Source organism: Mauremys reevesii, linkage group 2 (assembly GCF_016161935.1).
Source record: "Mauremys reevesii isolate NIE-2019 linkage group 2, ASM1616193v1, whole genome shotgun sequence".
In the NCBI taxonomy this organism is placed as follows: domain Eukaryota; kingdom Metazoa; phylum Chordata; order Testudines; family Geoemydidae; genus Mauremys; species Mauremys reevesii.
Window position 1 is genome coordinate 18,068,082 of NC_052624.1, and position 18,284 is coordinate 18,086,365.

Below are 18,284 nucleotides of genomic sequence, written 5' to 3' on the forward strand. Positions count from 1 at the left end.
AGCTTGCTCCATTAAACCACAGTTAAGCTATTACTACTCAGCTGCATGTCTTTGTTCTCATGGCACTAGCATAGTGCTGCAGCATTTAGTTTGCAAAACGTTTTCCCTGCCATTTTAAGAAACGAGTGAACGTATTTTTTGTTAATGTTTGGTTTTGTACCAACACCATTACAGCTACCTCATTAAATAGGAAACCTTTATTTGCTGGGTTAACTCCTTGTAATGTACCTTCGGCACTTAGTCTTGTGCCATCAAAGTCAATGGGAGTTTTGTGACTGACCAGTCAATATAGGATCTAGAGCTAAATAGGTTTATGTGTCTGTTTGATCCTGCAAGGTTCTGAGGCTTTTGCAAGGAACTTTATGGGTCATTTAACTTTGCTGCAATAATTGTTAAGAATGCATGTGTGTAGGTTTTTCTTCATTGATTTTTTAAACTATAACAAATCTGATTTTAACAGGATGAAGCCAAATTCTGAGAAGAATTATGCAAATTATTTTTTGAGTATGCTTGGAAATATTTTAGAATTGTATTGGACTAAATTCTTTCCTAGTGTAACTCCACTGGAGTCAGTGAAGTTACACCAGACACGAATTTGACCCAGTGTGTGTGGTTCTGATAAGAACTCATTAGAGCAGAAGGGCTATAAGAATCTGTCATACAGAGTAGGATTAGCCTACAGAATTAGGTAAGAAACCATGTAGTCATAAAAGAACTGTTGACTCCATAATTAAGGTTGAGTTCTGGTTTGCATGTAAAGGGAGGATCGGGTCATAATTCAAAATGATGTGGACAAATTGGAAAAATGGTCTGAGGTAAACAGGATGACGTTTAACAAAGACAAATGCAAAGTGCTCCACTTAGGAAGGAACAATCAGTTTCACACATACAGAATGGGAAGAGACTGTCTAGGAAGGAGTATGACAGAAAGGGATCTAGGGGTTATAGTGGACCATAAGCTAAATATGAGTCAACAGTGTGATGCTGTTGCAAAAAAAGCAAACGTGATTCTGGGATGCATTAACAGGTGTGTTATGAGCAAGACACGAGAAGTCATTCTTCCGCTCTACTCTGCGCTGGTTAGGCCTCAACTAGAGTACTGTATCCAGTTCTGGGCACCGCATTTCAAAAGAAAGATGTGGAGAAATTGGAGAGGGTCCAGAGAAGAGCAACAAGAATGATAATAAAAGGTCTAGAGAACATGACCTATGAAGGAAGGCTGAAAGAATTGGGTTTGTTTAGTTTGGAAAAGGGAAGACTGAGAGGGGACATGATAGCAGTTTTCAGGTATCTAAAAGGGTGTCATAAGGAGGAGGGAGAAAACTCGTTCATCTTAGCCTCTAAGGATAGAACAAGAAGCAATGGGCTTAAACTGCAGCAAGGGAGGTTTAGGTTGGACATTAGGAAAAAGTTCCTAACTGTCAGGGTGGTTCAACACTGGAATAAATTGCCTAGGGAGGTTGTGGAATCTCCACCTCTAGAGAGATTTAAGAGTAGGTTAGATAAATGTCTATCCGGGATGGTCTAGACAGTATTTGGTCCTGCCATGAGGGCAGGGGACTGGACTCGACCTCTCAAGGTCCCTTCCAGTCCTAGCATCTATGACTCTATGGATTCAACCACTTTGTTTTTCATGAAAAATACATGTCCTCCTCAAACTTGCAGAACTTGCTCTTTGAGGACAGAATTAATTTTCTGAAATGTTTACAGGTAAATCATTTAATTAGTTAAAAATAATTAAAAACTGCATGATATCATGAAAGGAAAAAGTATTTAAAAAGTAACATCTTTAAAAATAATTTTAATTTAATGTGGGACTACAAATGCTAAAATGCCTTCGTCTTAATGTTGTCTTCAGTGCATGACACCACTGCAGGGCAGAAGATTGGTTGGGTGCCTTAACTGTGCATTTCTTACCTTGACATGTTTGTATTTATTTTACATGTGACCATAACTCTGAATTTCCTGGGTTTGTAAAGCTAAGCTTTGGGATAATTACAATATCCTTGTAATGTTTTTTACCCTTAATTTTCTGATAGGCACTCTGAATCTTAACTGCATTTTAATGTAGTTTTTTTGTGTCTGGGAATATTGTATAACCTGGTCGAATAATAAGATTAAGCTAGAGTTCTGTAATACCTTATCCTGTAAGTTCCTGTCCAGGACTGTATAACAGGCAGAGATATTACACCTGGGAAATCCATGCCTGGTTGTACACTGAGCCTGTTGCATGCCAGGACAGAGCTTTGGGAGTTTAGTCAGTGCCATGTGAATGCTTAAACATATATTAAAAAGTTATCAACAATAAATGCTGATGCACTTCACTATCAGTTCTCAGTACCTTGATTGCAGATGCTCCTCAGTAACCTGGAATATGACCAATACAAAGCACAAATGTAGGCAGGAAATGCTAAGAATATTTTGACGCTGCTATTATTTATTTAGCAATACAAAATTAAACAATACTTCTTCTCTAAGTCACTCAGTCACTGCTAGCCATTGCTGTTTCCAGTGGTGCCACTTCAGTGCTGTGAAAGACAGGTGTCTCAGGAGCAAAAGCAGGTTTTTGTATTGCTTGACAGGTCTGCTCTGTATTAGAGTAAAACAGCAGTTGGCAGATTGGATTTACATTCTCCTGAGGGGCTGGATCTGGCACGCCGGCTGTATATTTAATACCTGTAGGTCATATTGATTCCATACTGCATTTGTAAAGAAGAGCAGCCACTTTACCTCAGCTGCATCACAAAGGGCTCAGTCCTGAAGCCAGTGGGAGCTCTCATTCATACAGCATCTGCAGGATCAGACCCCCAAAAAAGAGATTTAAAAACAAATATTTTAAAACGAAAAGTATCGTTATGAAATAACAGAGCATGGCACTAGCTAGTTATGCTCTAGATAGTTCCGTTTGTACAACATTAACTAGCATTGTTATCTTATAGTACTAGAGTCTATCCATGTTAGTCTGGCTAAAACACTTCATTTTACTGGTTAGCACTTTACATACTAGAACTGGGGGTGTCAGCTAATGGGCTATTCTTTTAGCTTTGCTGGTTTAGAGGCATTTGACTTTGGAGCTGAGGAACCAGGGTTCTTCTCCCAGCATCCTCTGCATGTGATATTTGCATAGTGATGTTGTCAGTTGTCTGCAGTATGTAGATTTATTGCAACAGGTTTGAGTTCTAGCCACAAAAGCTTAAAATGTACCTGGACCAAGTGACCCTATGGTACAGACGTTTTTTCACTTCATGATGCCACATCACCCTGGAAGTGTTTGTGCTCCAAGGAACCAGACCCAGAGTGTGGGTAGCAGAGGAGAACTGGGCATTTCTGGAATTGGCTAGTCAAATAGCTTCATGAGCCCCCTGCCTGTTGTGTGACGAGAAGGAGCCACCCGTCTCCACTGTCCATGCTCTGGGAATGGGCTCACAAAGTGAGGGCTGTTTTAGGCTGATGTTGCAATGTTCCAGTGCTGTGTCGTACAAACCCAGAATGTTTTGTCTAAGACTAAGTGGGCCCCACCATACAAAAACAAAAATAAATAAAAATTAGCCCCTGGCATAGACTCTTCCTGCTGTTCCACATCTCCTTCCTCTTCCTCCCAGGCTCCATCCCCTTCACAGACCATTCCTTTTTGTTCCATTGCCTTCAAAAAACTCTTCTGTTCTTCCCAGTGCTTGGTAGACTCCCAAGCCAATCTCTGATCTGTAATGCTAGTGTAAACCTGGAGTCTCTCCAGTGACGTCAGTGGAGTTGCTCCATGTTTAAACTGGTGTAAATGAGATCAGAATCTAACCCTTAATTTGTCTCTGACTCAGTGTTCAGTTGGGCCCTTTCCGCTGCCTAGCCAGAAACTAGGATCCATCCTTAATCTTCTGCCGATGTTCGGATTCAGCTGTGCAGTCTTAAGCAGACTGGTTTGAGTGGACTTGGATAGGCTTCCTTCTTTCAACCCCAGTACAAACACTCGTTAAGTATCATTCGCTGCCTTCCCTCTCCATGTGTATGGGAGGTGAGCTAAAAGCCCCTCACGGGCTGCTGTGCCCTCTACTGCTACCTGAGGTATGAGTAGCTGGTGCCAGGGAGTAAGGATAAAGGAGGGGAGTTTATGCCCCCTCACTTCCCTGTCTGGCTGCACAGGATAGGACACAATATGGCCCTACACTAGTAAGTAGATATAAATGTCACTGAAACTAATATATATGGTCCCAAATTAAGTCAAGTCAGTTTCCAGAATATGAAGAGAATAGCAAAGATCCTCAGTGCCAAAATGCTTTGTCTGTCCATCAGCTCAAGAAACACAGCTATGTACCAAGCCCACTTCCACCATTCCTGCTCTGTCAGAGGCTCTGTTCACCCCTCTATGGAGATATACCTATCTCATAGAGCTGGAAGGGATGCTGAAAGGTCATTGAGTCCAGGCCGCACAACTTCACTAGCAGGACCAAGTACTGATTTTGCCCCAGATCCCTAAGGGGCCCCCTCAAGGATTGAACTCACAACGCTGGTTTAGTAGGCCAATGCTCAAACCACTGAGCTATCCCTCTCTCTTGGATAGGCTGTTCACGGTAGGCTTTCTTTGTAGCAGTGGGTACCTTACATGTGTTTATCCTTTTGTTTAGCCATGTGAGCACTGTGCAGTGGGACCTGGGGAGATCTCCCTGCCAAATAATGCGCTTATCAGTCGCACCTGTTTATTTGACTGTCAAGTGAGCCGAGACACAAGAGGTGCCTGACCTTGATTACAGTCTTCTTAATTTAGGATAGCTGCAAAGAATGTGCAGCGTTGCTTGAGGAATGTGATGACAAGCTGACACACACAGTCCATAGCATAGTAATTAGGGATATATTACTTGGGCAGGAAAAAAGCAAATAGAATTCTGTAATGGCCCTCGCTAGGCGTAGATTGGTAGGGAAGTGCCTCCTAGTGGTCAGGGCTTAGTCCTGATGTGCAGGGGGTTGTTAGTAGGGAAGCCTGGGCCTCCCACTCCACCAGGCTCTGACCCAGGGCCCTTTGAGGGCTATCAGTGGTCTGAAAGTTGAGGATGCTTAAGGTGGTCCTCCTGGGCCACTTCCTACCCACCTCCCTGCTGTTGTCCCAAGGTTGCCGTGTGGGGTAAGGCAGTATGAGGGTTGTCTGTTCAGCCCAAGGCACCTTCTGGTGGCTGTGTGTAGCAGGTCATTCTCCTATTGCTCTTGGATAACAACTGCCTCCTCCACTGAGGTAATCCAAACAGAAAATAAAGGGGCTCAATCAAGTCCAGAGTTTATATTCCCCTCAGGCTGTCTCTGCAGCAGGCCTTCCCTTCCCTCATGGAGGGCCCTTTGGGCAGTTATTTAGGGAGAGATTCTGTCTTCCCTCAGCTCATCTCTCCTGGAGTTGCCAGTAGCCGGTCTGCTCTCTTCCCTGGTCTGCCCCCAAATGAGCTGCTCCCCTGCCTTTTAACTCCTTCTCTAGTTGGCATATTTACTACAGGCGAGCCCAGAGTATTTCCTTAACCCCTTGTTGCTCCGTGTGGGGTTTGTACACCCCTGTCACAGGTGCAGAGAAAAAGCAGAATCCTCTGCCACAGAAGGAAAGGTGACACGTCAGAGAGGCACCGTGATAAATAAGAAAGATTGGAGAGGTGCAAATAAAGCCTCCAGTTACATGGAATTATCTATTGGCTCTATCTCCGTTCAAATAGCAGAGCTTCCCTGGATTCCACGTTCTTGGATTGCAGTGACTGTAGAAGGTGTAAATATTTACATAGTTGAATTGGATTCTGCAGGAAACAAGGTTCTTATGGAACTTTTGTTAGCGGTAAAATGGCAAAGGTGTTTTGATCCGATAATAATGATAGATGGAAAGACCATTACCTCACAATCTGTCATCATCTAGAGGAGAAGCTGAGAGCCATCTCCAAAGCAGTAGGAAATGCCTCAACTGGAAGTTGCGCCTAGTGTTATAAGTCATTCATGTATGAAAGCGTGAAGAAAAATGTAATTGCATTTTATGTGTTTGAAAAGGTTAAAAGTTTAACAGAACATTGCCATGGTTACAATGTCCAGTTAACAAAACTGGATCTTTCCTGCCTACGAAGTAACACACAATAGCCAGTACGAAAATAGGACTTCATTCACATTTGGTTAGTAAACAGAAAAACGGTCCAAATTATGAACTGACTAGTCTCAGCCCATACAGTCCCATTAAAATCAATGGGATCACAGGGTGGTTTAGCCTTTTGTGTTATCTTTGTATAAAAATACAGAAATATTACCCAGTGGGGTGCATTGATTTCTTCCAATTCTTTAAAGAATTTAATGAAGAGGAACTGCGATGATTTTTTAAATCTCACAATTAGTCTTTTCAGTGCAGGAAGATTTAAACCACCAGGAAGTAACAACCCAATATTACTTCTTGGTGATTGATTGATTCAAGAACAGATGTGACAATAGAAAAGTGAACTGGTTGTTACTGTGGAGGCAGTCTTAATAATGTGTAACAGAGTGAAATGCAACCTACCACTAGCACCCGGATCTTATTTCCTCTCTGAACACAGTTCTCCTGTTGATCCCTTTAGTAGATGGTAAAGCAGGTCCCTTGCACCCCCACCTGTCCCTTAGTACACCAGAGAAATATGCTGTCACTGTGCCCCACTCATGATCTTGTTTTTCTCCTTCTTGGTACTTTTAATTTGTCAGCTTCAGAGCCTAGTTTCATTCCACAGGCCTAAAGAGCGAAATGTCCCAAGGCATTTTTTATCCTGAGTCTCTTGCATCACAGTGTGGGTTACTGTTGCCGGGCTATCAGGTCCACTCTGAAGTGGTATTAAAAGTTAACTCTCTTAAAGTGCCAGAGCCTCGTATGTTTGGTCTGACACTGATATATTCATTTCTGCATTGTACAATTGCAGTGAAGACAGGAAAAATGAACTATATAAACCTTCTCCTGACAAACCACTTTGTTAGAGATATTAATGGAGGACTTTGCTGGCAGTTCTAGCAGCTCATTTCACACACCATCTGAGCTTTATTTGTACTGCTTGTCTCATTGGAGAGGAAACGGGACAGATGATTACAAGAATAGTTTGGGTCCAATGAGGATTCAGAGTGAATCTATTCTTTGGGGCTACTCTTCATTATTGCTGACAGAAATGTGGTGCCATTCACACAGAAAAGCACTGTGTGGTTCATGGTTAATCATTTAAAAACATTTAAGCCCTCATTTCCTATTGACGCCATGGTGTTTCTGGTGAGTATTTAGAATGTTCACAGAAATTATCTAACTTGGGCCTTTCCAGAAATTGGCTTTTTTTTCATTGCGATGCTCCCTCTGGCATTTTCTCCCAAACTCCGGTTTTGTTGGTTTAAAAATCCACCACTTCATTTGTAAGGGCCAAATCATGTCCTTTCAAAGAACCAGACTAACAGCGGGAGAGGAAGTAGAGGATTCACCTCCAAGGCCCTGAGCCTGTAATGAATTCTACCCAGGTGCATAGCTCTGCTCACATGCAATCATCTTCGAAGGAAGCACACAAAAAAGGGGGGGAGGAGGTTATTCCTGCATGTGTAAAACACAATAAATAAATAAATAACAATGGTACTAATTATGAGAATGACCAGCATTCAGGAACACCAGGGGCTTATCTCAACTCAGCCATTCCCTTCATCTACTTGGGGTTAGGATTCTGATGGACTATTTGAGAAACTACCTATGGGAGGATGGGGACGGGGCTGAATCCCAAACTTGAGAACGTTTTCTGTTAAATTTTTTGATCTCTGCTTATGGACATCCTTGGAAGAAAACCTTTGCTGACCACATCCGTGTCTTGTTTGTGCCGAGTCAGCCTACCACTTATAAAACGGTATAATAAAAGTAAACTCCTCGGATAAATCTTGGTTACTGCTGATGCTAGCAAGAAGGCTGTTTACAAAACATGATAGAAATTAACATAACAGGTGGAGGTCTATAATATAAAACAAACTCTTCCCTTTCCTGAAGCAAGTGATAGATCCTTGCTAGGTAATGTCTCCTTATGTTGTTCAAGCCAAGATGAAAATGAAAGATTCCCACCACTTCCCCAACTTCCTACTAAAATGTTTTTCCTCTTGTGAACTGCCAATAAATTGGACTTGTGAGTTCAATGACCAGTAGTGCAAGAGTAAGATAATTGATTGCCCTTGGAGGAGCCTAGTGAGTTTCGTATTTGAGCAGGATTTGGGGAGTTACCACGCCTTTGATTTTCCCTTTTTAAACTGGCCCGATGACATTCTTAATAAGTAATTTTTCCATTTATAAGGTGATAATTGTGTTTTCAGCTTTGAGTCTCAAGCCTTTCAGTTTGTGCTCCATGTTTTTCTCATGGGCAGATATTACACATACCCTGGAGCCTTGGCGTCTAAGACACTTTCTGATCCTCAGCTACTCTGTTTCTGTTTTGTTTCTGAATCTTTCTAATTAATGATTCATTTTTCTCTGAAATTTGATTACTTTTCCATCTGTAAAGCAAATCCCTTGCATGGCAGCAGAGATATCGGAAAATAGATCAGTCTTCTGTCCTTCTCTTCTAACCATTTCCTTTCTGGGAGGTGGTCTGATCTCTTAATTTGGTTTTCTTTCTCTTTATGTTCCTCTTTGGGATATAATTATATGATGAGAAATCTAAAATCTTCTAGTGGCATTTTTAAAGAAGGTTAGGAAACCTTTAAAATCAGTGATGATCGGAAAGGAAACAACCATTGTATAGCAAGATTCTGGCTGGCTGTGTGTGGCTGTACTGGATGACAGGAAGAGTGGAAACACACCCATGTTAGGGGCAGCTATGACCTAACTGTGAAGCACAGGAGCAGGAAGAGATGAGCTATCTGTGCCAGAGTCTGGGAGGAAAAGAGAGTCATACCCTCCTTTTGACCCTTGGAGCACTATCAGATGCTTCTGGGGCTGTGATGAGTTTTGGGGCAGGAGCAAAAGCTATAGGCTCCCCAGTCCAACACCTCATTTAAACAAGCACTTAACTTTAAGCACTCTCAATGAATAGGTGAAGTCAAATCCATGGAACTACTCATGTGCTTAAGCAGCGCATGCTTAAGTGCTTTGCTGGCCCAGAGCTTCTGTGGAGACATTATAGACACACTACCCTATTCCTCAGTGCTAGGGTCTGGAAGGTGCTTCCCACGCCTTTTGTTCCCCTGGCTCTCCTCACTTACTCCTTATTATGGGAGTTTAGCAAAGTGACTATTCTGTTCCTATATCCTCTTGTGTTTTGCATTCCCAGTATCAGGACCAGTTCTACTCTTGGGTGGATGCATGTTTCAAATGAAGTCAGTGGTTTCAGGACAGCAGTTAGTCAGATCTGTACATCTCTGAATTTTAGATAAAATAATTGCCTTTCAGGCCCATAAGTACTGAATCTGTCTTGTCATTTGGTACCATTGCGAAGAAGGCATGCGGCTGTTGCTGTGGATGAGTGTGGATGAGAAGTGGAAAAGCTGGCCACAGGATGATCAGCCCAATAGAGGGAGATCCTTTGATGGCACAGTAACTTCTATGCCACCTGCAGCTGGCATAGGGAACCTGGCTGAGGATTTTCTGTGGCCTGATCCTCCTTGGGCTCACTGGCAGCAGATGTAAAGTAGAGCAGCCCTAAGCCTGCTCTACTTACACCTGGGAAATGGCCTGGCACATATCCAGCCCAGGATCTAGGGAGTAAAATGAGGTTGCTTCAAACCAAGCCCTTTTCACACACCCCTATCTTTGGTTGTGCTGCAAGCTGCTTGGGTTTAGGCAAGGATCAGGGCCAAGAGCTCCAAAGCAACTCCTCACAATGCCCCAAGGAAGCAGATAAGTAGCATTATCTTCCCTCTTCCCCTCTTCTCCTTGTTTTGGTGCAGAACCTGAGAGACAGAGAGATTTAATGATTTACCAGAAGCCACCAAGTGAGTCTTTGGCACAGCTGGGATTAAAGCTAATGAGTTCGTGGCTCTCCCTTTGTCACTCACTTCGCTAAACTATACTGTCCCTCTAAGTCAAAGTTTAGCCAACCTGTGTGAATGGAGAAGTGAACTGACCACTGGAGGGGAGAGGGTTCCCTCATGTCCATGCTCTTAGGAAAGTCTGATACTTATCATCAGAAATTCTTCAGTTGTTCATTTATTGGAACATGTAATTTGAACACATAGGAAATAACTTGTAAGAGTTGGCCAGCCACAAAGCCTGAGTCTTTGATTCCAGGTCGCTCTGTCCGGTGTTTTGCCCTGTGGAAGATATTTTGGCAGGTAAATAAGAAAATTGCTCCAAATTCCATCAGCAGTCAACAGAAATTTCCATGGAGATATTAGATAACTCTAGCCATTCTCCCAGGACTTTGGACTAATTTAGTTCTGATTCTCATACCAAAGAAAGATGCAGCTATTTCATATTGCACCAAGGTATTATATTCGGTCTCTTTTGCATCCCTTTCTGTTTTAGGAATATGCCTACCCATGTGTAATCGAAGCAAGTATGGGACAGTGGGAGTAACCAGAGCCATTGGGCCCATGGTCTATTAAGGATAAGAGGTGAAGTAGCACAATTAGGACCTGTTCCTGCAAACTTTACTCTTGTAACTAGTCCTTTGATGTCAGTGATTCAATGGGGTGGCTTACATGAGCAACAGTTGCTGCCATGAGTGAGCTTGGTAGGCAAGTCCCCTTAGGAGAGAACACACCACAGGTAAAGCCAATGTAGCGTGGTAGACTCATAAGGCAGAGAGAGATTGGTCTCTCTCTTTAATGAAAGATGATCCTGTGTGCATCTGTAAGGGTTGGTCTCAGACCTGAGTGGGGGTGTGATGACAATCAGATAATAAAGCGGAGGAGGAGCAGGAGCAGGCTTGGCCATTTGGCCCTCTGCAAGGTGCAGGCTTCTGCTGCTCCCTTACGAGCTCCCTTCCACTCCCATTTTCCCCACACCACCCAGTTTACCCTCTCAATCTCTGTCTCTCTCTGCACTTAACAACCTCTGTGCCTCAGACACTGCTAATTGCTGTAGCGTTGCTCCCTCTAACAGGGCTGCCCGTATTCTATAGTAACCACAGGAAAAAGCACTAGCCAATGCCTTTCCCAGCAGTTGCCCTAGCTGTTTGTCTGCCCGCTCCATTTGTCCTCTTCTCTCCTCCTCCTTTGTGTGAGCCTGACAGTGCTCATACTGGTACTTCAACTGTCTTCAGATACACAGGATAATCCTGTCGTGTTTGAAAACCTGCCTGTGTTAATAAGCAAGAGGGTTATGTTCTAGTCCTGAACTTAACCTGCTTCCCCCACTTTTTCCCCTTCCTAGAGGCTTTGCAGGAGTATTTAGTGTTTCCGAGGCATTTTAAAGATGAACAGTGCTCACTATTTATGGCCCCTGGTAGTTTTAAATACAGGTTTGAAGGGAATTATTTTGAGGACAGTTTGGTCTGACGTCACATGAAAAATCTTACAGGACATTTCCGAAATGCTTTCTAGCCTAGCTGTGCCAGGATTTTGCAGTATGGCTCCATGCAGCGTTTCTCCTTTTGTATTCAGGATTCGCTATTCACATTCTTTCCCTTTGGGGAATCATAACAGCTTTATAACTTCAGTAACACTAAAGTAAAACCTAGGGACCTATGCTACCTTCAGATACACTCCAGCTCTCCAAGTTTAAACTTGGTGATCTCTGAGGAGACCTCAGCAAACTTAATGGAATTAAGGGCTGGGAGGGAAATACAACACTAATTAGCATTGCACCGGACACGTTCAGCATAAATAAATGTGAACCTGCAGCAAAATAATTTGCATTCCTGAGCCTTCTCAGGTGTGTAGTCACAAGGTAGTTGCCTAAGCTTCAAGTGATTTTGCATATCTATCAAGTAAATCAGAGAGGCAGACTCCTAACACACATTAATAGGATCTGATTTTGTGATACTCCCTGAAGGAGTTTGTGTCTGTAAAGGAATGAATGAATAGAGACAGAAGGTGCAGATTGCCATCTATAACCAATTAGATATTGGTCCGGTGTCATACCTCCAGCTTTTGGGAGACAGCTCCCTCTACACCCTGATGGCTGCTTCCCGCTTTTATTCACTGGCTTTCATTCACTAGCACAAGGCTGCAATGTTTGGGTTGCAATTGCTACAAAGGAGTGTCTGTGTTGGTAGCCCAGTAATCAGTGTGTATTAGGTTTCCCTCTCTGCCCAATCCACAGAAGAGGTCTGTTAAAGCCATGTGCATCAAGCTAGCTCAAGCTGTAGCAAATCCTCATATCAGCTCTGGAGGTCTCCAGTTCAATCCCTATTGGGGTAAGCAAGATGTTAGCCCTCACACTTTCACTTTTAAAAATTTCACAAAGCTCTTCTATTATTATTGTTTTACTATCTATTTTGTAATTTACATGATGAAACCGACCCTTTTGCCCTAACCTACTTGACTTTGTCCCATTAATCACTGTCTACAACGTGAACAAAACAAGGAGCAGGATAAAGAAGACAGGGAAGGGAAACAGCTAGATACTGCAGCCAGTTTTTAAACCGATTTCTGCAGTTGCTTCTCCTCAATTCTATAGCATCATCTTGTATTCTGTGGCCCTGGCTCTGGCATCACAATCAAGCAGATTTAAGTTAGCGTGTGAGGATAGCAGTAGGTCTGTGTTATGGTCACATCAAGGCTTCTATCACCCTTAAGGGTATCTGTTGGAATAGTCAGGAAATTTTGTACAGGATAATAGGTATAGTGATGTTGTGTATGGATACAGGGGCTACCATTCAAGAGGTCCCTCTCCCTCAACCTACGACGAAGTTCAAGTGCTTTACAAGCAATGGTGGGCGGCGAATAAACTAGACATTGAAATCAGAGTGGTATTCCAGATGCCATGGAGTGGTCTCTGTGGGTAAATGTTGACTTTTTAATGTGCCCTCACCGCCCAGAAAAGCCAGTGAGCATTGAAGATGCTATTCAGCATCTCTCGGGGTCAAACAGACCTTAAGTCATTGCTGAGTCCAAAGTCAGTCAGCTTTCCTCCGATGGCCACGAAAGGATGCTGCAGCATTCACTGAGATTAGTGAGTTTTATTCCCTGCTTGATTTATGGAGGAATAAAACGGAGTAGATACTGTATCCCTGCTGTGTCTTGTTATAACCGTGTAGCCTGTCTCCAACTGACCAAGGTGTCCTCATTAATGTTTGTTCTATATTTAGCCATTGCTCGGAGCATGTACCCCTACCTTAATCAAAGACCTGGTAGCCATAGCAACAACACAGAGCATCTGGATGGAGACAGTTTGCCAAACATTTTAACAAGGTGTGAGATGAATATCACACATCACCATTAGGTGAATTAATTTATTGTTCCTTTCCAGTATGGATTACAAAATATTCATAACAGCTCCCTTGCCATAAGATGCTAGACTTTGCATTGATAAGAGCTCCATTAACATAGATTACATTACTAATCTTGTTTTCTTTTAAATTTCATTTTGCAGGTATATCAGCATTCGTATACGGCATATTATGTCCTCAGCAAAATACCTTTTGGGTAAGCAATAATTCAGTTTTCATTTTTAAAACACAGCAATTTAAAATGCTACGAAGTAATAGAAGATACAACTAATGGTTTGCCTATAACAATCCTGTGTAGGGTGACCAGATGTCCCGATTTTGTAGGGACAGTCCTGATTTTTGGGTCTTTTTCTTATATAGGCTCCTGTTACCCCTCAGACCCCTGTCCTGATTTTTCACACTTGCTGTCTGGTCACCCTAATCCTGTGCAGCAGTCTAGCATCCAATGTACGGTGTGTTGTAAAACAGAGCACATAACCTGAAAGAAACAAGAGTAGTCCACTTCCTCGAGAGGGCCTTGTTTTCGTGTTGTTGGCTGGAATGTAGTATAAATAGCTAAAACCTGGGACGTGAACATAAATTTGCGTGCTCTGACTATCACACAGGCTACTAGTCACATGTGCAAATGTTTACCAGCAAAAACGGGGAGCTACAATAGCCCTGTACTTTGCTGTTACTAGACTATTGTAAGTGCAATTCTCAAACTGAAGCCCTAGTTTGCTATTCATTGTATTCTTTCTCTGGTTTATTATTCCTATATAGAGTGTCCAAATAAGTGGTAAGTGTTTCGCATACCTATAAGTCAGCTCCTGCAAAGACATGCAAGTGTGCCTGATGGTATTCTCCTGAGTAGTTTCGTTGAAGTCAGTTAATTAGAGAATATTTAAAAATAAACGATACAAAGTGTTTGAAGTGTCAGTTATTGTGTCATTGGGGGTAACATACAGGTTGTAGGGGGATGTTAGCGTTTACATGCCCCTTACCTAGCAAAGCACTTGCTTAAGTCCCACTGACTTCTGTGGGTTTGTTTACTTCAATTGAACTTAAACATCTGCATGAAATTAAGTATGTGTTTATGTGCTTTGTTGAATCAGGATCCTGCGAACAGTTGCATAAATTTTGGCAGGATAAGGGTCTAAGTAGACAAAATGGGAGGAGAAGAGATGTTACATTCCTTTTTGTAAAGTGCTGAATTCCAATATTCTATAATATCTTTCTCCACATGACGCCCCACTGAAGTCAGTGAGTATTTGATGAATAAGTTACCACCAACCACAAGGAAGGGGGTATCACAATGTGGCCCAAAAATTGGTTTTACATTTTTCAGTATGTTTATCCTACCATATTTTTATATGTAACAGGAAAGTAGAAATACAAAGTATTTATAATTATCTCTTGGAAAGCAATTATTAATATCATACTTTATATAAAATTTCAAGCATGAAAGAATTTCCTCATGTTGGCACAAATTTTTAAAGGTATTTAGGTGTTGCTGTGCTTAGCATGGCAATGCTAAGTGATTTAGGAGCTTAAATATCATTTTCAAAAGAGATCTAGGTACTCAGCAGTCTAAATCCCATTGACTGCCGGTGCAATTTATACTCCTTAGTGCCTTTTGAAAATGAGATTTAGGTTCCTAAATCAGTTAGATGTTGTAATGCTGAGTGCAGCAACACCTAAATAACTTTAAAAAGCTGGGCCATAGTTTTCCTGTTAAAGGCCTCTCTGATTTTAGATTTGAAAATAAATTCCTTACTCTAAGAGCATGATTTAGACCTCAGTCTGACAGACAGACATCATGTTTCATTTCTTTCAAACACTGGTAATGTGCAGATGTTGTGTCACGGAGATATCTCGGTATATTCCCCCACTTAATTAAAAAAAAGAGTTCACATTGAGAATTTCTTTCAGTGATGTCCAGTTAACAGCCAAGAACCATCATTATGCTTTCTTTACAGAAGTTCTGTATTCTGCACATATATATATTTTAAAAAATCCCAAAATGTTAGAAACTCTCTAAATTAACAATTGTTAAAAAGTGAATCCAGGCACTTCCCTACTATCACAGAATCATTCATCATCAACCCCACCAAATTTACATTGCATATTGAATTTTTATTTTGTTCTGTAATGGAAGCATGCTGTTGTATGAATACTTTTGATTTCATTTATTTGTTCAGTGTGAAGTGAAGATTCTGAAAGGAATATAGTGCCAGGAGGCACTGAGTTATGTCAGAGTCCTGTCTGTTTTCTCATAGTATGATGTGTTGGTGGAGCAGGAAGGTATTTTAATGGAGAGAATTGGTAGTATTGCTCTGTTTGGCGTTATGAAATGTGTTGATTACATAGTGTGGTCAGGTTGTGTAAGTGTATGTAGGTCTTGCAAGCTTATATTTTTATCTGCATTATAGAGCAACTAGCAAATTGTTGGATTTTTTTCCCCCAGTGGGTAATGTTGCATGATGCGATAGTGGAATAAGTACATTGTAAATGCATCCCTTGAGTAGGACTACTGAATGGGAATTTATAATCTAGTGATATATTTGGAATTTTTCATTTGATTTAGGAAATTCTAGTGGGTATAGTTTAATGGTGATCCCAACTGAGCGGGGTGATAGTAGGCAAGGAAAGATGATGCACAACCCAAAAGCGGTGCTTTCATGTAGAGAACAAAACTCTCACATCACACTGGGTGGGGGTGAGGAGGGGAGGCTGTTGGCCTGGCAGGGACACACACACACACACACCTGCCTTAGAGAAGAGTATTTATTTTATTGTATTCCTTTAGATTTGACATTAATGAACAAAGCTCTTGTAAACGCTTTGAGCGCCTTGACAGCAATTAAACTTACAATAACCACCCAGCAGCTTTAGCACCAACATGCAAACAAATTAATGTCACTAGCCACCAGCCTTAAATAATCAAATAATCATTTACCTCAGCTTGCAGACAGTAAAAACGATAAATCTTCTGGAAAGCTGCTCAGCCCCAAATCTTGTCCAAGAACACTCTCATGTCCTTCCCCCAAAGCCCTGGTAGGTGCAGCGCACCCTACTTCTGCTGCAAAAAGAGGCAGCCTTAGTATGTGCTGCCAGCTGGGGAGCTTGGGGCCTGATCATGCTTCCAAGCCAGTGGCCACAGATTGAGCCTAGGTGGCCACAGATTGAGCCTAGGTGGCCACATTAGCTGTGACCCCAGCCCATCTCAGTCCTCTTGTTTCTAAATGTGAATTCCACAGAACGTATCCCCATAGGCTGTGCCAGTGTAAGTTTCCCCAAACTGTCTCACCCACCTTCCTCGCCTGCAGCGCTGACCTTTCATAATGAGAGGAGTAGGCAGTTCAGCCTTCATGCTCATTCAGCCCTTGCTGCCTGTGCTGGGATTTACTAATAAGGGAGCCAATTAGTGTCACCACTTTTAAAGAACATGACATTAATTTAATTCAATTCTCTCCATAAATTGCATTTTTTGAGGGAAATCACTGATTTTTTTGCTGGTTTCCTGCAGATCCTGGTTATGATTGCAACAGAGATGGATCTGAGCCACCAAAGTTTGGCTTTAAATTTGAACTTTCCCCAGGTTCAGGGGTGTTCCAGTTGGGAGCTTGACTTGGGTCCATCTCTAGTTCATGATATACAGTTCAAGTGAAGACACTGGCAAATAGTGTGTGAAATGTCCTGATCTGGTAACCCTTACTTCTCCAAAGGCACTGATAGGAGTATATCAAACTGTTTGCGTGAGTAAGAGAAGCAGGTTTGGGCTCCTTGTGAAGAGTGAGTGATAAATGATAGCAGAGATAAGCCCCATAGGATCTTATTAAAAACAAAGTATAAGGCTGAAGTAGAAAGGAAAATAATCCTGGCAGAGTTTTAAACCCTTCCCTTCCCTTCCCCTCCCATTATCTCAGCTTTCTACAGATATTTTGGTAAATTCAGGATAAAAAGCCCTAAATTTGCCAAATTTCCCTTCAGATTTCTGTCCCACGGGTGTTAAGAAGTTTTTAGGTGTTTTTTTTTTAATGAAGGGACTGATTTATGGTCTATAATTGTTCTTATTTTCAAGAGTGAAGATTTGTTTGTTGTTTTTTTGCCTTTTAAATTTTTTTTTAAAGGCTGCTCAATAGAGCTGGAAACCTGGCATCCACTACCTGTACCCCTGTTTTCTTTCTATCAAGTGTCAGAACAATGAAGCTCATACTGTTCTTGGGCGCCATCTAGTGGATTTGTTACTTCTGTAAAATTGATCAGTTGTTTCATTGGACACAGCTTTGTATCCCATGTTTGTTTTTCTCTTACTGGTGCTGTCAAGATACATGATGGAAATTGCTTGTTACCTGCATTTTAAATTTTTTTTGCAAAGCTTCTAGTGCAACATGATGGCTTCACTTGCCAAGCTGTCAGTGGCAACCTGTTGTTATTTATGTATTTATTATTTGCAATTGCACTCATGAGCTCCATTTCTGCACCAGGACCCCATTGTGATAGGCACTGTGCAAGCACAGAACATAAAGACAATCCTATTTGTTAATTTCTCATCATTGTTCTTTTGTTCACTCATGGGAGCATGAATGCTGCTCACTAGAGTTCCTCAGTGTCATTGATCCTTGCTAGGCCGCTACTGCCCAGCCCCGCAGACAAATCTTCCACTGAGATGGAAGAAATGTACAATTTGTGTACAGCCTGCAGGATGAGTGCTGTATTCTTCATATAGATTGAAAAAATACCTATCTGCTCGACTCTTCCCCTTGAGAACCACTTGCCAACGTTTTTGTATTGAACTACATCATATAAATCCCTATTTCTTGTTCGGTTGTATTACATGTTATTAGTGCTCTTGCTGTGTGGTGCCTGTTACTGATTTTACATTATTTAATAAACCAACACAATGTTTAATGGGTTGTATGTTGGTTGGGTTTTTTTGTCTTTTCCACTGGGGCTCTGCACTGGGACCTTGCACTGAATAATAAT

General features: G+C 41.8%; 1 protein-coding gene across 44 annotated transcripts in view; it reads left to right on the top strand.

The window, feature by feature from the left end:
- DPP6 (dipeptidyl peptidase like 6) overlaps positions 1-18,284 on the top strand; it is a 714,691-nt gene that overhangs the window by 511,489 nt on the left and 184,918 nt on the right. For all 44 annotated transcript variants that reach the window (XM_039524563.1, XM_039524587.1, XM_039524562.1 and 41 more), the window contains one exon: positions 13,460-13,512. In XM_039524563.1, coding sequence (XP_039380497.1) covers positions 13,460-13,512 — 53 coding nt within the window. The remainder of the gene's footprint in view (positions 1-13,459; positions 13,513-18,284) is intronic.